A 21,164-nucleotide genomic window follows, 5' to 3' on the forward strand; every position below is an offset into this window, starting at 1 on the left:
TTGCAGCTAAACATGACAGTGCCCCGTTGTACAAAGCCACATCAGTAAAGAAATGTTTTCCCTTGTTTGGTGTGGAAGAAGTGGCGTGCACCCTATCTAACACCCTTGGTATGAACTGGAACTATTTTCCTACTACTACTTTTAATGTTCCGTAAACTCCCTTTGTTTTAATATTGAGCTTTTCTGATTATTTTAAGATGTTATCGTGAGATTCTGTGGTGGAGCAGATGAGGAATCAGGGCTCCCCCCTTCCAGCTCTCTGAGTGTCTCTATCTGTTTCCACATAAACAGAGCAGATTAGCAGGATGATATGAGGGAATATTAATAACCTACTATAAACTACAGCCAGCTGCCTTCCAGACCCCAGCTGAAGACGGAGAGGGAGAGCTAATGCAGGTTTGTCAAAAATGAGCTGGTTCCAGAGTATAACGAGCTGTCACAAGAGCTTTTATGATATAGTTTGTGCTGCCTGGTTATGTACTCAGTAAGGTACAATAAGATGTATTGCATCTTGTGTTATACTAAAAAATAAAAAAACTGCAAGTCCTCACATTTGAAAAGCTGTAACCATCAAATATTTGATCTTTTGTGCTTCAATCATATTGATAATTAATATAGTTGCAAATTTTCTTTATGTAATTTCTTTTTTAAATTTTCATCACAAACAAAAAGGTAACATCTACAGACAGACTCAAAAAACAAACGTAAAAAAATAAATTAAATTTAATTAATTATTTAATTAAAAATAAATAAATAAATAAATAGAATAAAAATAATTCAAAAAAGACAACCACCACAAGAAAGCCAGACTAGACAGACAAAGATACAATCACTTTTCCGCCTATGTCATATAAGGGAAAGAACAGAAAAGAATAGCCAAACAGGATGTCACGCAGTAGGGACTTCAGTCGGGGGAGTCAAGGTGTCTAATAATTGGGCCCCATATACACTCAGATTTTTCTTTAAAACCATTTGTGTTGCTTCGAAGCCTCTCGAGGTGCATCCCTGAGACTAGTTCCCTCAGCCATCTAGCAAAACAAGGACATTTTCTAACGATCAATCAATCAATCACATGTTGCTATACCTTGAAGGCCACCATCGCACAGCCTCCACACCGCTTTTACCTCCGCCCCACCCCTCCGAGCAGCCATTCAGCACCCATAGAAGGGAGCTAGTGTAATTAGCTTGAACCAATCACGCTGAAGGCATGAGGGCAGGATTAGTCATTAACAGAGGGGCTTAGCTGTCAGCTGTCAGCCACGCAGGAATGCTGCTAAGTCTCTGCTTCAGCCCCGTCCTCCCTGCCACCAAGAAAATAATAATTCTGGGAGCAAAATAGTTCTTAAAATACAGCGGCACTGTGTGCTGTTCTGTTAATAACCAGAGCCGCGGGTGGATGGATCAGACACCAGCTGTAAATGAACATGATATTGCTGTAGTTATTGCAGAAGAACTGACCTCTAAACAGTCTGTGTTGGCACCAATTAACCAAGTTTTCATAGTCCCAAATGTCCGACTCTAATGTGTAATGTTTAGCGGTGTTTGTTTTGGCCCTGCGCTCGGAGAAAACCCGATGGCGGCGAGTTTCAACACAGAGAGTCTTTGTTCACCAAAGACCACTCGAAATGAGTAATAAGAGAGAGATTTGGCAATGTCGGTTCCATTAAAGAAATTGAATTTTCCTTCTGTGCGTCGTCGATATTCCCCCCCCTCCCCAAACCTGTCCGCGACTAAACAGAACAAATTGATGCTGTCAGGGCGCTGGCAGGTCGTTTGACTTGTGCAGCCAGAATTCATTTATCGGGGCCCCTTCCCGCTCTGTCTTCTCTCCCATAGGAGTGGATGCAGAATCCATCACATCCTGTTCTTCCTTTTTATTGGACAGTTTTGTGGGTAAACAGATTGCGGTGCTGCTCTGTCATTGCGTCCCACGAGTCTGGCCGTCTGTCTCACACTTTGATCGTAGAGCTCACAGGCGCTGGCTCACGACCGACTGGCGTGCAGCTCTTAGAGAAGTGATGCATCTGAGGCCAGGTCTGTTGGCACAAAATGGAGAGAAAGAGGAGGTCAGGAGGAGGAGGAAGAGGGGTGGGAGTGCAGCGTCCAGACTGGACAGACAGCTGGGGGTCTGGGAGTCACTCCTGCTGTGTGGATCTGTGGCCTTTGACCCCCCACTGAGGAGAGAAATGTAGTAGCCTTTGCATAGCCTGCACATGTGCACACACGTATATGCAGTTTTGTTAAACAGAGAAAACCCGCTAAAGATTTGCGATAGACTTCTTTTCCCTTCTTTCACCATAGACTTATTCAGTCTCTCTCGCCAAACTCTCAAGCCAGAGTATATATACCAATAGAAAGACTAACAAAGATGGTTTTGATGATTTGTTTTGTGTCTGTCGAGTTTGAATGAAGTGTGTTTTACGGCGATCAGCGAGGTAAAATTACTGTTTCTGTCAATGGAGTCTGGTGGCTTTGAGGAACGCATAAAACGTCTGTTTCTTTTCACGCCTAACTTGGTGAATGAAGGGGTTTATTTTGACCAAACCAGAGTTGGTGATTGCCGGAACAGTGGGAAGATTTACAAAAGACGGTTTTGATGATGTTATTTTGGTCCCGTCATGTTTGAATGTGTTTTACGACGATCAGTGAGCTAAAATGACTGTTCTCTGCTCGGAGTCTGGTGGTTTTTGAGGAGAGCTTATTAATTGTGTGTTTTGTATGTTAATACATTATAATAATTGTCCAAATTCCTCTTGATTTTATTTATTATAAATTCACTTCTATGTGTTTCACATAGCACGGCACCGGAAAAAGGGTAAAAAATCAGCGTGTCCACCCGGGTGTCACGTTCCCATCACTGCCGATCAGAGCTGGAGTAGATAAATACCCGTGCCTACTGCAGAGTGATTTGTCCCGGGAATGAATGCCGATTGTAACCTTTACCACTTCAGTCAAAAGCCAGATGTTAGTGGGTGTTAGTGGGGTTTTTACTCCACTGGGAAAAGGAGCTTTGGTCTGTGTTTCACCCTCTCACCCACACACTCCTTTTCTCTCTGTGTTTCTCAGAGGAAAAGCCTGGTGATCACACCAGAATTTAAAAACAGTGAAATTTACTAACTGACCATTAGCAAGCTTGTTAGCTTGGAGAGCTTTATTTTCCATCTTCAGCTACTTTTTATTGAACTAATTGGTGTACGATGGTGGACATGCCGGGGGGAAGTAAACAGAAGAGTAGAGTTCAGAAACGGCGGAAGCGTAGTTGATGTTGCAATAGAACAAACAATTGACTTTCACTTGGCAATATACGTTCATTGCCGATACGTCGGTACCAAGTCGATGTCAAAATTCTGAAAAGAAAATGTGATGGCACTCGTTTTTCTACAGTACCGCAGGTACCATAAGTCCCGTCAGGACTCGAGACTAACAGTGCCCCGTCGTCCCGGGAATGATAGAAAATTTCCCTGATAATGCTACTTTGTGAACAACAAATCTGTGTTGAAATCGGCAAGATGAGAGCTAGTTAACGTTAGCTGTTAGCAGCCGGTGGGCAGCACAGTTCTGCTCGGCCAAATTACGTAGCTAACAACTAACATACAGATGTTTTCATTGAGTTACATTGTGATGCATTCAAGCTCTATAAAGTATAGTAGTCAGTAAAAAAAAAAAAAGTGTATTGGGTGAAGTTAAATTATAACGTTTACATGATGTGTTCAAATGTAATCTTGTAATTGTGGAATTTTACTGGTATTGGTATCAACTACTAAATTTCTGGTATCGTGACATCCCTAATTGTGAATGACTAGTGCTGAGCTGGCCCAGCCAGCTAGCTGTAGTGAGTAGTCACCACATCACCACGCTTCAAGAACCAAATAATTTGCAGAGGTACGGATTAGTTTCTCTGTGACCGGACCATTAGGAGCTGTGTGTGCCCAGGCTGAACTGATCTGATGACTACACAGAGAAAGGACAGTAAACACGCACCAGGGGAAACTGAGACGCTGAGACAAAGCATGCCCAGGTGCTGCAGGGACACAGGTGGTGCCGCAGCCTCAAGCTGCTTGTTACACAAATCATATCATGCACGCTGACAGTAAGCAGCATATGTGAAAACACGCTCTCTGATTCTGTGTCTTGCAAGTGTGCATCTTCACACGGCAGCTGTATGCTCCCGTGCTGCTCAGACCTGCTGATATTTGAGATGCAGACATTTTTTAAATACTCCAGGAATGTCTCCGTATGCTTTTAAAGAGAGGCGATAAAAAGGACATGTCTGGCCTGTCCGTGTTTGCTTTCACACTCCGAGTTTAGCCCCAAATAGAAGCCCAAACCCCCGTGATCCATTGGGTGCCTATAAAATAACCATGGACGCGTTGTGTCCCAGATATGAGTTTGATTCCCTTGCTCTAGTTAAGCTCACTCACTGGCACTGCAGAATCTGCGGCCCAGTACGACAGACTGGTTTTTGGGCCAATGACAGCATCCCCCTCCATATGCACATGAGACTGCAGGCTTCCCCCGTCCTCGAAATCCGCCCTCTCCCTCGCTCATTAACATTTCAAGAGGAAAAATGTGATTGGAGAGAAAGTGAAAAACCCCCTTTTTTTTTTTTACTCACAAAGAGGACATGAAAAACAGCTAGAGATATTTGAAAAGGTATTATGTAAAAACGGATCATTTCGACACAACAACTCTAGATCAGCTCTCAATTGCAGCTTGTTTTCTACACGATTTGAAAACATTTTGTGCTCTAATCTGGTAAAGTGCAGCCTTGAAGCTTCTTTTGTCTGCAGCATCCGAGCAGCAGCAGTGTCTATTAGACCAGTTATTCTCCGCTGAGCTGCTGGAGGTTTAACACGAGCAGGGTGTATTTCCGCACACACAAGCTGACATTTTAGCCGAGCGCTATCAGCTCGAGACCAAAAGGTTAATTGCTCGCGTCTCCGTCAGGTTTGCGAGCCTCGCCCCGGATCCTCTGATCCGTGAAATGAAAGTAGCTGTCGTCATCCTGACGAGAGCGAAGATGCTGACTCACATTCTCTGATTTCTTTTTTTCGCTTTTTCACTCCCAAACCCCTGGCCGTGTTTTGCTGACCCGTGTATGTGTGCGTTGCATTTGTGAGTGAAGTCAATACTCCAATTCCATTAACATTTTTTTTCTCCCCAAACTCACTATTGAATCTGGCTGAATATCAAGTCTATTTAAACACCGTGCCTCTCTCTGAACTACAGCACAAGGCTGGAGCTGGTTGTTGCTAAGGGAAATGAGGAGCAGTGTGTGTGATTGTAAGCATCTTGTGTTCATGTTGATACATGTGTGTGTGTCAGTCTCTGCTTGTGAAGAGTGATGGTTGGTGGTGGTGGTGGTGGTGGGGGGGGGTTTGGCATGTGAAATGCCACAAATGTGATGATAGGGGGGTGGGGGGTGAATATGGTCTGACACCCAGCGAGGTGGAAATGTAGGTTAATCTGGTCATATGGACATCATGATCAGCATCATACCTCCTGGAGCAGAGGGGAGGGGAGGAGAGGGGAGGAGAGGGGGGCAGTGGGGCGTTGGCAGGGAGAAAGAATGGCCGAAGAGGTTTGGTGCATGATTATCAGAAGGATGCAGCGGAGGAAAAGGGCAGGGAGTGTTTGCTGTGTGCGGCGAGAGAAGAGGGCTGGAGAGGAGGAAACAGAAGTGAGAGATGAAGGAGGAGGTCAGCGGAGGAAGATGAGAGGACAAAAGAACAGAGGGAGCAGAGTGGATTGATGCATTGGCTCGGAGGCGGTGTGTGTGCTTCCCCCCCGCCCCACCCTCCCCTCTAACCCCGCGGTCCATCTTCAAACACTCCTCTGCGTGACCGCCTCATCGGCTGAGTGCGTGTCGCCATGGCCACGGGTGCAGCTCTCCGTCAGTCACCATGCGACCACCTCTCCGCCGCCACCGCCACCCCACCCAAAACCCCACCACCACCACACTTCCTTTAACCTGCTCTCATCTAATTCAATTACACAATCACATTATGTAACGTAGTTAAGGGGGGAACGCACGCACACACGCTCTGAGGTGTGACATCGATGCGGGCGCCATCTGTGACAGAAGATACTAGAGAGACCTTTTTAAATTAAAAACAGAATCATGATTTTAGCATTACTGCTGTGATAGTGTCACCATGGGAGTCGTACATTTCTTTTAGTTTTATTTGTGTCTGAAGCCTTTTAATGAAATGCGGCCACCTTTTTAGATTAGATCAGCGTGTGCTCAGGTCTGACTAATGCTTCCACATGTATCTGACAAGCTTTTATTTAGCACAACTCACACTGAGGTGTCATTTAACTTAAAAAGGAATTAAAAAAACTAAAGAATCAAGATACATTTAAATCAGAAAGTCATATAAGAGAAATTATTTGAAGGGATATTAAAGTGGCAGTTGGCAGAATGTTTTTTGGCATCATTGGACAAAAAATTCCACATTAACTTTTCAGCATATTGTAATTCAAGTGTTCTGAGAGAGAACCAGACTTCTGCCCCTCCTCATGGCTCCGTCTTTGACCAATCACAGGTCATTTCAGAGAGCGAGAGCGTTCCTATTGATGCTTCTGAAAACATTTTACGCGAGAAATAGTCATTACAGTAACAGAATATTGAGTCATATTTGATCAGCGCTGCCTAGTTTGACCGCTTGATCGGCGTTTGTGAGTGATTGGCAGCTGCCTCCATTGAATGAACAGCCAATAGGAACGCTCTCTCTGCAATGACCTGTGATTGGCCAAAGTCTCCCGTCACGGGCTCGATTTTTAAAAGCCTGAAAACAGAGCCATGAGAAGGTGCAGAAATTTCTCTCAGAACACTTGAATTACAATATGCCGAAAGGTTATTATGGAATTTTTGCCCAACGATGCCAAATAAATTCAGCCTACTGCTGCTTTAACTTCCAACTGTGAACATTTACTAGAGTTGTGGTCAGATGACACGTTGTACGACTTAGTTCATTTTAAGCATACTGAACCCTTAAGAGGCTTGGCGGTTTCATATTGTACCAGCAGGTCAGTGAGCTATATCTAGGGGGCTAAGCCAATCAGTGATTTATGTACAGTACAAGCATTAAGATTTTCTATTCTGTGACAAACTAGAAACCAGCATGGAGCCAGGTCTGGAGAGCTGATGTAATGTACTTTCTTTGTCTCTGTCAACATCCTGGCAGCAGCAGCAGCAGCAGCAGTGTTGTGAATAAGCAGCAGTTTCTGAATCAGCTGCAGCGAGATAGAATGATGCTTCTGTGTAGTATATATATGTGAGTCCGGCTGTGTGCACCCTGCTGCACAGACACTACTAATGTGTCAAAGTGCAGCGTGGAGATGCTGCAGAGCGGGTTGCCATGTGTGCACGGAGAGAGAAAGAAAGCCCCCCCCCCTTCACGCTACTCTCCTCATGGCCAGATGCATTTGATGGAGACTCCCACCCACTCACCCAGCAGCCCCTGCTCCCCGGTACTCTCTCCCCAACCCGAGAGAGACACCTAGAGGACTCAGGGTGCAACTACAGCCCCTCATCCCCTCGCTGCCCTCACCCCGACCTGCGCTTCCTTTACACACAGAATAATTTATGGTGCGAGGCATTTTCTAGTGATTGTACAAGCCCAGTGGGACAGGAGAAGGGGGGGGTAAGGGGAAACACAGAGTAGTATTCCCAACATGGTTATAAGCTGTGTTCCACGCAGCAGAGCATAATCGTATAGGGCTCCATTAGCGAGCCAATTCTCATCAGTTCTTTTCCCTTCACATACTCCATTAGACCCACGAGTTGAATTAATCGCACATTTCCATGTTGGGTGTGCCTACACACACTACAGGCTGCATAATGCATTCTAATGTGTGGATTCTATACCGCACTGGCCTGTAGTCTGAAACTCATTTATCACCTCCGTGCAGACAGGCTGCTGCTGCTGCTGCTGCTGTAAAACTGTTCTGCATTCAACAGTACATCTCTCTCCCTCTCTCTTGCCCTCTATCTCTCACTCCATCCATCCCTCATACACACCTCCCGCCCCCCTCGGGCCCCTTTTCTTTTTTTAATTACCTGTCACAGACCCCGGGTCTGGATCCCCTGCCTCCCAGCTCTCTGCCACATCTCATTCACCTCAGACTAGCCAGGAATCTGCCTCTGAGAGTAAAGTGAGGAGAGATTCACTATCAGGCAGACGTCGAGAGAGACTGCCATTGTGCATTGTGGGAAGGATTCATATCCCACAGATATGAATGAATGATGTAAAAAGTTGAGTTTCTTCATTGTTGATTGTTGCTATGAGAGCTGCGTGAGCTGATAATATCCATTATCGGATCACAGATCAGATAGACCTGTATCTGCTGGTATCGATCAGTGGTACAAGAAATTGCAGTACAGAATGCCAACTATATGTTTTGAATAAAATACTATATATTTGGACTTAAACACGATAATAATGCGTTAACGCAGATTCGTTTTAACGCCACTCATTTCTTTAAGGCATCGATGCAACTTGCGGTTTTTAAGCTTGCCGCGAAGGAGGTTAAATATTGGCGAGGAAAAACTGTCATTTTCAAAGGGGTCCCTTGACCTCTGACCTCCAGATATGTGAATGAAAATAGGTTCTATGGGTACCCACGAGTCTCCCCTTTACAGACATGCACACTTTATGATAATCACATGCATTTTGGGGCAAGTCATACTCAAGTCAGCACACTGACACACTGACAGCTGTTGTTTGTCATGTTATAATTTGAGCATATTTTTTATGCTAAATGCAGTACCTGTGAGGGTTTCTGGACAATATCTGTCATTGTTTTGTGTTGTTGATTGATTTCCAATAATAAATATATACATACATTTGCATAAAGCAGCATATTTACCCACTCCCATGTTGATAAGAGTATTAAATACTTGACAAATCTCCCTTTAAGGTACATTTTGAACAGAAAAAAAATGTGCGATTAATCGTGATTCAAATTGTGAGTCTGTTCTTATTTTTTTTATATATTTTCATTGTTCATTAGTAATCACACTTGAATTAGATTTTCAGTGAAGTTTTACTGTTTAGAATAAACTGATCTATTTGCTGTTAGTCTTGTGTTTTTGACAAGTTTATGGTAGAAATTTAGGGGATTTCTAAATGTCAGTATGGCCTGCCGCCACATGTGTTTATGTTAAAGGAAGAACTGAAAGAAGAAAGAAAGATGCAGTCATTTTGACACATCTTGCTGACTATCCTATTTTTAAAACCTCAGAAATTCCATATCAACCAGGCACTAAAATACCAGAAATGCCTCAACTAGCATTTATTGTCTGCAGCCTGTTAAACTTCCTGTTAGTGATTAAACAAAAAACAACAACCCAAAATCAGATATGTCTGTAAAACACGTGTTTCAAAGACAAAAAAAAAACAAGAACTGTGTTGTTGAAAGATCTTAGTTAAATTACAACACGTGTTGCAAAATGTTCAGGGAAGTGATGAAGCTGATAATAGACACTAGCACTCTCCTTTTCATAGTGTGATTTATAATAATCCCTTCTCTAACAGTTGGGTTATCTTATTTCTGCTACATCCCTTTCTGTCATCCTTCCTCTTGCTGTATCCGTCTGTAGCTGCAACAACTTTGCTAATACACTGTTGTGCAAACAAAACTCATTAATAAAAGTGAAAGATGAGAGCTGGACATTGCACAGTGGTGCACAGTGGTGTTATCTTTCCTCTCTGCTCTGGTGTGTTGAGTGTGGCGACCAGGTTAAATATAGAGCCCGACCCGGTTTATCTGTCAACACGTCTGCCAGTGCCCAGTTTGACTCAAACACACAGAACGCAAGCTCTGATAGAGGAAGCTCTGACTTTTCAGTGCCATTTCCTGTTGTGTCAGATGAGTTTGTGTGTGTGTGTGTGTGTGTGTGTGTGGCGCGCTGCGTGTTTGTGAGGTAGAACAGCTCCGGTTCCCCCTTCGCTTCTGTCACAGTCGATATCAAATTCCCCTCCTACCTTCAGCTTGGACCGCTACACAGCCAGAAGGACGGGGAAGAAATAATAGAGCTTGTGTGTGTGCATGCTGGAAGGAGGTGAAGCCACAGGGGGGGTCAGCTGTCACACTTGATGGCCGCCGTGCATCGCCATGCGTCGTGCATTCAGTGTATTCAAAGGTTACAGGAGAGCCAGCGAGGATGATGACGAGGTGTTTGTGGGCAGCCCCGGACGCAAGGTGACATGAAATTAAACATAATATATGATGTTTTTTTACCATGTCAGGTGTGTTTGCACTAGATTCATATAGAACAGGGGGCGTCTGCTTTGCCAACAGATGGATTTCATGTCCCGTGACAATTAATTTCCCGGTGTCATTTTCCTTCAAAATGTCCATTTATAGCTGGAGAACTTTCCATCTGACACTCGGCAGGCATTGCCGGCTTTGTTCAGTTTGAATTCCAGGTAGGATTAATGTGGTCCTAACAAAAGTTTGCCAGTTTGAGAGAGTAGCAGATACTAACCGACTGCAGTCTGCCAGTAAAACACTTGATGTTGAGTTCAGTTAAACATTGACTGTAGAAGAGCTGTGTTCTGCTGTTCCAGGCATGTGTTGGACCTCTCTCTCAGCATATGGTCACATTGCGTTTCTATCGGAGACAGAACAGTCCTTTTTTTTGCAAAAGAGGGCACCCATTGTCTCTTGACATCACTTCTATTTTGAGCTTGTTGCTTAGTCTCAAGGGAGCAGTTAGTCAGCTATTTTTCTTTACAAAGAGTGATAAGATATATAGACTTAAAGATATAGTGCTAGAGCCTGAGTGATATATTGACGGGGTCGATGTTTTTGGCCCATTTTAGTTTATCCCCATCGGCGTATTTTTTTATCAATCATTAAAGGTGCTCTATGATGATATCCAGAGCATTAATGTAACATTAAACAACTATTGTCTATGTAAAGCTATAGAGGAGTAATGTCTACCAGAGCAGAGAATGAAGTCTCTCCCTCTGTGTGTGTTGTAATCAGAGCTTCTTTGTGCTTTGTTGACATAGCCGGGCAGGCTGCACCTTTTAGTGCATGTGAGTGTGCCCCACTGGCTAGCTCACGGCCATCGCTCTGCACTGTTCTCATACGGCAGTTACAGCTGATAACGCCATCCCGACCGACAGACCGTTGCGGAAGTGTAGCCTCCATGAAATAGTTTGTCCACCAGAAAGCACTGACACGTTTATTTTTCAAATGTTGTTAACCACGTTATAAGGATTTTTTTTTTTTTTTTTTAAACGTTCCTTATGATATTTGTTTATTTTAGAGGTCTTAACATTAAACTGAGATCCGACCTTTTAGCCAAGTCTAAATGACCTGTCTAGTTAAAGATACCCTGCCTTTTCTTGTAATTCTAAACAAACAAAAGTTTCGTTTACGGTCAGTGTCACGCACCAAAACAAATCGGGTGTATCCTGGAAATCTAAATGTGTTAAATGCATTTCCTTCCTCATCAAACATTTATAAAGTATTTCAAATCCTGCATCGTTTATATTCATGTTTACTGGCAGGCAGTCTAAACAAACAAAACAGGGACCCACTGCTCGATAGTATTATTAGAGGTCATTTTGGGATGGGGTTTCTGTCATTGCCTTCCCCGTAGCCATGCTGCTAGCATGGCTAAAAACAAATATCAAATGATTCACGTCATTATAGGATTTTTCTTCTTAACCCTCCATATCGATATTGGTCGGGTTCTATTTAGCACCTTCCCAGTGGAAGTTTCTCCGTGTGTGTTAAAGGGGAACTCCACAGATTCTACGCATTAAGATCCATTCATCCGATACAGGGAGTGCTGCGGTTGTATAAGGACTTCTGTGGCCCTGGAGGGAGCTTTGTCAAGTCTGAGGAAATAACCCCTGTGACCATAATGAAAAACCGTACTCAGTATTGCATTATGGGAAGTGTTCGATTGAGGATCTCTGGAGCTTGATCCATAAAAGTCCAGATAACTCAGCGTCCCCGAGTCCCAGCCTCACTAAATCATCTGCATTTAGATTTCATCTTTACCACATTATTCCCTAAAAACCCAATTAAAGCTGCGGCACACCGGCTCCACCCTGGTCGTAACTGATGAGTCTGAACCCGAGTTCAGCCAAACCATCATCATCATCTCTCAGCGGTTCATGCTCGAGCACTTGCCGCGCGTTGGACTGAAACCGAGAAACAGCGGGGCGAACCTAACTGAAAACAGCAGGGCGCCGCCGAATCCTTTCCTTTGCTCCCGCATGTGTGCAGGATATTAAATAATGTGAAAAACATTCCTGTTATTCCAAGAGCGGCAGGAAGTCCCATCTGTGTCCTGAGAACAGTTCAAACCGTCTGACTGAAGTGTTCCTCACCTGTAACAAGCAGAGAGGGGAGAGAGGTGTGGTGCTGGCACAGCCTCTGATATCTACTCTATTCCTTTTTATCCGCTCTGTGTTTTACACAATGTTTGGTGCTGGATCTCCTCCAGAGAGACACAAAGCTGGCAGCAGTCTCACAGACTCTGCTCTTGCTCCAAACGCCCCAAATATATTTTTTTTTCAGAAGCATTCAGAACAATGTTATATGCTCTGAGCTGTAGCCATGGTAACGTAGCTTTCTGGCTTTTGTGGAGTGACCTTCGGATGCTGCCAAGTTTTCAAAAAACTGTCTTTGAAGTGTGTCTGCGCTGACATGGGGCCACATTTGTGATTAAGTTTATTCACTGTGGTTAGTTTTTGTCACTTAGAAAAGCAAACTGCAGCGAGTCCAGTCAAGTATAATTAGAAATTGCCACCCTGAAGTTATAATGTGGAATAACATTTTGATCTCAACACAAAGCACGCTGTTTAATTAGGGCTGTCAAATGTAACACGATAATAACGCAAATTCATTTTAACGCCCCTAATTTCTTTAACACATTAACGCGACTTGCATTAGACTGAAGACACTGGCATCATATGAAACTAGAAAACCTAAAGAATCCATCGGTACCAACCGTGTCATACTAGCTTGTCACGAAGGAGGCTAAATAACGCTCCAAACTTACGCTAAATTTTGGCGAGGAAAAACTGGCATGGCCATTTTCAAAGGGGACCTTGACCTCTGACCTCCAGTTATGTGACTGAAAATGGGTTCTATGGGTACCCACGAGTCTCCCCTTTACAGACATGTGCACTTTATGATAATCACATGCAGCTTGGGGCAAGTCATAGTCAAGTCAGCACACTGACACACTGACAGCTGTTGTTGCCTGTTTAGCTGCAGTTTTCCATGTTACGATTTGAACATATTTTTTATGCTAAATACAGTACCTGTGAGGGTTTCTGGACAATATATGTCATTGTTTTATGTTGGTAATTGATTTCCAATAATAAATATATACATACATTTGCATAAAGCAGCATATTTACCCAGTCCCATGTTGATAAGAGTATTAAATACTTGACAAATCTCCCTTTAAGGTACATTTTGAGCAGATTAACATTTTGTTAATCGATTGACAGCCGTATGTTTAATAATTAGTAACCCTGTTCTTTCGTTTTCCTCATACACCTTATCAACACTTGACACCAGACCCTTGCTCAAAAAGTAGGCTGTATCTTATCTCCCCTTCCGCTTCCTCTTAGCTTGTCTCTGCCGTGCATTATGCATTTTCTGCTTTGTTTCATCACTCTTATCTTCTAACCAACCTTTTTTATGCAATTCTAACATGCATCCTGTCATGATACTGAACTTCTACTATCTGCTCACTGGTTGCAGGTCTTTAGCAGCATGTCAGAGAAAATGGACATGTTTAACCATAATGATTTTCTTACCTGTCTGGTTATTAGAGAGGATTTTAAAAGTGTTATCTACTGTGAAAAAGGGTTATTTGTGATTCCAACATAAAGTTTGAGCTCCATGTGGATTCTCTGCTTTTCCAGCTGTCATAGTATAAAGAACACACCACCATGTGTGTAAAATCTGAGTAAAACAAGTTGACCTTTTTTAATGCAATCAGAACAGTGGGATCTGCATTTGCATTTATCACAGTCCCTGTAACATCCAATATCATAGCACTACTTTTTTTTGCAATCTAAGCAACAGTCTGTGTATGTAAACTATGAATTAAAAATCAACAGTGAATCGATGCAGTATCACAAAACATAATATCGTCTGGCAAACGCAACATTTCTGATTCGGATTACCTAATTTACCTCCCAGTCCTCATGACAAAAGATATAGTAGTTGTGATAATAGTGGTGATAACTTAAATTATTACACGGCTGTGTTGTATGCTCGATTCTGATTGGTCTATCACGGCGTTCTGCGGTCTGTAATTTCTGTATAACAGACCGTTGCTATGGGCGCAGTTCTGATGTGGGACTCTGGCGGACCGTTTTTGTGTCAAAATATTGATTTCTCAAGTAAGTAGCCGTGTAATAAGCGGAATAATGTACAGCTGGCGGGTCATTGTTGTGAAAAAATCCCTGACGGCTCGCTGTACATTATCTCTTACTTATTATAAAGTGTTTTGTAATCTGATTCAACATGATCTGTTTGACTTCCTGGATTGTATTTCATTGTGTCACTGCTCAACACAGCCCCTTTCAATGTTTAAGCGCTGGACTGTTTTCTTTTTACCTGAATCCCCGTCAGCACCTCGATCACCTGCCTCCGTACATGTTTAGCTCAACTCAAGATGGTCCAGATCTCTGCAAACAGACAGGCTTTTAACAGAAGTTAGGTGTAGATTCCTTGTCACTTTTCCTGGTTTTAAAGTTGTGCTTTTGACATACAAGGCACACGAGGTCAAGCCATTCTATACTTTAAATAGTAATTTTGGCCTCTGACCTCTGGGAGAAGCCTAATCTAATGTCTGAACTGTGAACTAAAGGTGATCACAAACAGACTTACGCAAAGCCTCAGAGAAGCAGCGCTGGAAGAAGTACTAAGATCTTTTATTTATGTAAAAGTACAAATCCCACAGTCTAAAGGTACCCCATTAGAAGTAAAAGTCCTGAAATCAGAATGCTACTGAAAAGTAAAAGTTTGCAGTATTATCAGCAAAGTGTACTGAAAGTATCATAATGAAAAGTACTCATAATGCAGAACAGCTCCTTTCAAATTGTTGTATTATTATATATTGGTATTACACAAAATTATATTATTCTAAAAAACATTTTAACATCGCAGTTCTTCGTCAATTTAGATTTTTTTTTTGTTATATACTACTGGGTAGATCAGTGGTACAGTGCTGCATCATATCATAAGAGCATATCATGTGTGTTGTTTTCCCTCTGAGATGTAGTGGAGTAGAAATATTAGGTAGCAGAAAATGGAAATACCCAAGTAAAGTACCTCAGCATTGTACTTCAGTACAGTAGTGGAGTAAATGTTCTTAGTTACATTCCAACACTGCAGAGAAGCCAAATCGGCTTCCATCTTTAAAAAGCACCTTAAAATCCATTTGCTTTTCTCGACTTTATCTGGATTTTATACCTTTTTATTTAAGTGTTCTACACTTAATTGTGCTTCTTTTCATTTGTTGTCTCGTCTACGGCCTTCTGTCTCTTCTTCCTGTAAATCACTCTGTGACTTCTATTTTGAGAAGTGCTATATACATAAAGCTTGCATGCTATTACCAGTAGCCCTTTATGTTAGTCTCTGGTATCTTGAGTGGACAGATAAGTGATTCTGTAACTGTGCTGAATCCATCTGTTTTGAGGACATGATTAGACTGATGTGGTTTTAAAATATCTGCGGGCCACATCTGGTGTGTGATGTGATCAGCGGCTGCATCCTGCCGTGCAGACTTTCGTAGAGACTCGTAACTCATTGCTTCACCTTCATGCTCTTAGAAAGAGAAGTTGGGTTTATGTATAGCAGGTCTGTTGTTTCTGCAGCTAAATGTGCACTCACGTCTGTGATTTGAACTGTGACAAACAGCTCAGCTTGTTACATTCCTCAGTCCTCTAGTCCAGGATGTGATAGCTGTCGGTTTCTGTGCTGGACAGGACCCACATTCCTACAGATACTTAGACCTCGGCAGACTCTGGAGGGATTTCAGGGCTCCTTCTGGTTGTGGAATTCCTGAAACATGATTTGAATTTTCACTCATTAAGTCTCTGGAGAAGTTAAGGGAGAAACAGGAACAAGTGTTCATGATCTGACCTCTCTTCTTTTCTCCTTTCCTCCACCAGACAACATCCCCTACAGGCCAGGGCCGGTCTGACTCGCCGGTCTACACCAACCTCCAGGAGCTGAAGATCTCTCAGTCCAGCCTGCCGCCCGTCCCCTCCAGCTCCCCTCTCCACATCCTGGGCGACTGGGAGACCCACAAAGACCTGAGCGGCAGGCATTTCTACTACAACCGCGCCACCGGAGAGCGCACCTGGAAGCCACCGCGCACCAGGGACGCCAGCGGCAGCACCAGCAGTATGCGAGGAGACAGCCAGAGCACGGTGGAGAGTGAGGTGAGGGATGCTTAAAACCAATTGAAGCCATTTCTTTGTCTTGTACAGTATAAACACAGTGTAAGAAAGTAATTTAATTGTTGTGAAACTATGTGACTTCTGTTTAAAAGCTTCTATTTAGGCAGTATGTGGAAGCCCCGAGAGGCAAGTGAGAAAAAAAAATTCTGGTGAATTTTCTAAGTCTGATCTAAATTGTTTTCTCTCCTGTGTTTATTACTAAAGAACAGGTGAAAAAAGGTTTTGCCAGGATAATTTTTCAATGTTCCCTACATTATTTTTCATCTGTTAAGGGAAAAAAAAAGTTTTGCCAGGATCATTTTTCTAAGTTACTTTTTTCTCATCCGTGAAAACGTAGAAGTTTTGGCAGATGAGAATTTTTTTTCTTTCAAACAAGTGTTTGTTGTAATGCTCATTCCGGCCACAAGAGGCTGAAGTGCACCACTACCTCATGTTCTAAATGGGATTAAAATCATTCATGTTTTCTTCCAGCCGAGATTTAATTCCAACATACACTCTAAACATAAGGTACATATATTGTGTGTTAGCAAGTTATGTAAATGTATTTATTTTTATTTATCATTTATTTGACAGGGACAATACATGTAGGCATTGTTACAGTACATTGAATTAAAGTGCAACCGATGCAATGTATATAGGACTTCTATAACCTTTGCTAATTTGCAGACCTTGTCTCTGGTTAGGCTTTTAAGAAAAAAATAAAAATACCACATCATACATAAAATCAATTTACTTATGAATGTTCCCAATCAGTAATCAGTGATCACAGGTTTGGTTTAATTTCAGCCAATGTTTCACCTTTTCATTATTAAACGTTTTCAGGTCAGGTTGTGTTTTTATTTCCGTTGGTAGGGCGTTCCAAAAATGTATTCCTTTTACTGAAAAGTATGACTGACCCAAAGTTGTTTTGCAAAATCTCACCTGGAGGAAAACATGAATGCTTTTAGTACTTTTTAGAACACAGGGTAGTGGTGACCTTCAGCCTCTGGTGGGCAACATTTTTTAACTTGCCAAAACCCTTTTTTTTCACCTGTTTTCACAGATGAAATAGAAAAGTTACTTAGAAAAATCATCCTGGCAAAATGTTTTCCCCCTCCTGTTCTCAAGTCATAACTCAGGAGAGAAAACAATTTAGATCAAACTTTGAAAATGGATCACCACAATATTTTTTTTTCTTTGTACTTGCCTCTCAGGGGTTTCCGTACAAGCATGAACAAAGCGTACACACAACTGCACCAAAATCACTCCTTGTAAACCCACAGGAAACACAACATTCAGGTGTTTAGTTTGGATGTGAGCAAAAAATCAAAGCTGTTTGTAAACGGACTCTCTGGCAGTCGGTCTTAAATCAACAGGCTGCGGTGAAGGTGTGGTGGACCTCAAATGACTTTATGATGGTGTTGTGGTTGTTACTTAAGGTAGGGAAACAAGAGTGCCTTTGATATGGGGAAGTGATGGTTTCCTGTCAGGTTGTAGTTTCCTGCCTATCTATCCAACACTGCCCCCGTGTGGTGCTTTGGTTTATTGAAGTATTATGTTAGGGAGAGTGGGGATGGCTAATTATATATATAGTATATAGTATTATTGGAATATAATCAGTGCTGAATTGATGAGTCAGTCAACAGAAAATTAATCAACATAAATTTTGATATTTGATTCAATGTTTAAGCTGGTTCCAGCCTCTGAAATGTGGGGTTTTTCTGTTTTATCAATGTAAACTGAATATGTTTGCATTTAAAACAAATGTCACAGTGCTACTTTTTTTTACTTTTTTTTAAACTTTTTTTTTTACATTTTATAGACCAACTGATCCATCAATTTATCAAATACACAGGTTAACCAGTAATAAACGGTAATAATCATTAGTAACAGCCTAATTATTACAAATGTGTCTCTGTGTATGTAAGCAACATTTTAATGATGTAGCTGTGGTGGAACAATAATCTTTTTACAAGGATTATTTTGACATTTTGGGAAATTTTCTTATTAGCTTTCCTAACGAGAGTTCGACGAGAAGAGTGATATCACTCTCATGTCTTTATGGTAAATATGAAGCCACCGACAGCAGTCAGTTAGCTCAGCTCAGCTTAGCAAGACTGGAAACGGGAAGAAACAACTAGCTCACTTATGAACACATTATGCTGCATTTTATTTGATTAATTATCACAAAAACTGAAGTGTAACAACACCAGTTTGACAGAGCCAGGCTAACTGTTTCCAGTCTCTGTAACGTCACTGCTAGGCTAGCTGAGCCTCCATACTTAAATAAAGTAGAAGGTTTGTAATGTCTTCATGGGTCATGTGTTGTGTCCGCTAGTAAAACCTGTATCATTAAGCCCTCCGTTTGTTTTTCTTTGTCCTCCACAGCCGCTGTCCTCAGAGGAAAACTGTCACAGCACCCACTCGAGTCAGTCCGACAGCCAGTACGGGTCGCCCCCCAGAGGCTGGTCCGAGGAGCTGGATGAGCACGGACACACTCTCTACGTCTCTGAGTACACACAGGAGAAGGTACAGTCTATTCATTAACCAGCCAGCTTATAGATCAAATCACAGTCTTTGATAGTTTGTCTACCACCACTGCAAATTACATCTGCATCAGATATGCTGGTTTTCCCTCTTTCTTGGATGCTGAGTTCTGACTAATGTGTTTGTTTTCGCAGTGGATAAAACATGTGGATGAACAAGGCCGGCCCTACTATTACAGCTCTGACGGGTCCAGGTCAGAATGGGAACTACCTAGGGTAAGATGATCCTATGAACTATTACATCCATCATACCCAGGCGGCTACCTCCGGGTCTGAGAAGTGAAGCCAATGCTGAAGAGCCTTAAACTTGCATTCTTTCTAACAGCCAGCAGAGGGCGACTCCTCTGGTTGCAAAAAGAAGTCTGATTGTATAGAAGTCAATGAGAAAATGAGCCTACTTCTCACTTGATTTATTACCTCAGTAAACATTGTAAACATGAGTTTATGGTCTCAATCACTAGTTTCAAGTCTTCTTCAACACAGCATGATGTTCATTTAGTAAGTTATGGTCCCATTTAGAGTCAAATAGACCATAAAGCAGGGTATGCTTTAGGGCGTGGCTACCTTGTGATTGATAGGTTGCTACCACGGCGTTGTCCGGTCTGGGAGTTGTCCTTGTTATTGTCTTAGGGCCCTGACACACCAAGCCGTCAGTAGGCCACCGGACAATTTGGGGCTGTCGGTGAGCGTTCGTTGGCCTTGTTTTGGTGTGTCCCGCACCGTCAGCTCTAGTCTGCCTGTTTCTGAGGTTTTTTGGCCGATTCAGCATGTTGAATTGGCGGCGGCACTCGTCGGTGAGTGAAATCACTGATTGGCTGTTCAACTTAAATGAGTAAGTGCAGGAGAAGATAAACGGAAGTGAGGAAAGCGAGCCAACGAGTAAAGTCAAGAGGACTTCTCCTTATTCATCTTCATCTCATCTGATCATTCCAATACACTGATATTTTCTCAACGACAAGGCCGTCTGGAATGAAGCTAAGCGGTGTGAATGGTCGGCAGACGCAGCTTTGTTTCATGTACGTATCATAACAACGGCTTGTATATCAGTCGTCCTCGATCTTCCGGTTTCCCTTTTTTGAATGATGAATACGGACTACCGCCGCCTGCGGAGAGTTATTTCCTCTCACGCAGGTGCAGAGCGTACGTGCTAACTGGCCGTCAGCTGTAGTCTTTGCGGTGTGTTCAAGTGCAACTTTTTGGCCATGGCAAAGGCGATGTGAGGCGGGCTCAACAGGCGGCATTCGTCGCCGCTAGTTCTTTTACGTCGGCTTGGCGTGTCCCCGGCTTTAGAACCTTTAACCCTTTCGCGGTGTGTTTTCCGTTCATGAAAGTTAAGGCCAAAATGCCGAACTTGAGGCTTCAAAACGGCAGTCCACAAACCAACGGGTGACGTCACGGTGACTACGTCCACTTCTTATATACAGACTAAAATCATACCTCGTTTAAAATGATCTCCTCCTCTTTAACCTGGAAAACGTTCTCATATTACATCACCTAATAATACCACCACCCAGTAACACACTCAAATGCAACACCTCCTGGTATGTTTACTTAAGACTGGTCCTGTTAATGTAAGAGGATGAGTGTCTGGCGAGCTCCCACCGGAGCCAAGTTTGAGTTGAACTCCGGTGACGGGACTATTACTGGCTCTTTACCTGCTAATCTGTAGAGCCGATCTGAACAGAGCGGTCCATTCTCACGGTGAATGGACAGTAGTGCGGACATGGATGCGTTCAGTAGACTGTTGAAGACAATGCATGGGCTGTAAGAGAAGCCCTCTTTGTCCAATGGTGCTGTGGACAGTTAAAGGAGAGGTAGGGGAGAGGAGAGATAGTAAAGGGCGTTCTAGGAGAACTCTGTGATGTCTAAAAGCCGTCTTCTCTGTCTCTGCAGTACAACATCTCCCCTCAGTCCGGCGAGGTTCCCAAGAGTCGCAGTCTGGAGAGGAAGCAGCAGGATCCCATCGTCCTCACCAAGTGGAGACACAGCACCTACGTCTTAGACCTCAACGACAAGGTAAGACACGGCGAAGACGGCAGGATTGGAAATGTGAGAACCAATAACGAGGTTACGTAGACCGTTGGGTCTGATCGGCGTGGAAACAGGCACTCTGGCTGCTGCAGGCTTCCTGGCAGACTCTTTCCATTACCTGTCTTATTGGCACCGAGTTTAATCCCCGAAT

At 42.9% G+C, this 21,164-nt stretch overlaps 1 protein-coding gene across 8 annotated transcripts in view; it reads left to right on the plus strand.

The window, feature by feature from the left end:
- The window catches only part of arhgap12b (Rho GTPase activating protein 12b), a 72,154-nt gene that overhangs the window by 38,174 nt on the left and 12,816 nt on the right, over positions 1-21,164 (plus strand). For 7 of the 8 annotated variants that reach the window (XM_037756802.1, XM_037756804.1, XM_037756806.1 and 4 more), the window contains exons 3-6: positions 16,167-16,439; positions 18,825-18,965; positions 19,118-19,198; positions 20,876-20,998. In XM_037756802.1, coding sequence (XP_037612730.1) covers positions 16,167-16,439; positions 18,825-18,965; positions 19,118-19,198; positions 20,876-20,998 — 618 coding nt within the window. Of the gene's footprint in view, positions 1-10,003; positions 10,207-16,166; positions 16,440-18,824; positions 18,966-19,117; positions 19,199-20,875; positions 20,999-21,164 lie in introns of those variants that run through there. The other variant, XM_037756810.1, reaches the window with a different exon arrangement.

The sequence above is a fragment of the Sebastes umbrosus genome, chromosome 21 (assembly GCF_015220745.1).
Source record: "Sebastes umbrosus isolate fSebUmb1 chromosome 21, fSebUmb1.pri, whole genome shotgun sequence".
Lineage (NCBI taxonomy): Eukaryota > Metazoa > Chordata > Actinopteri > Perciformes > Sebastidae > Sebastes > Sebastes umbrosus.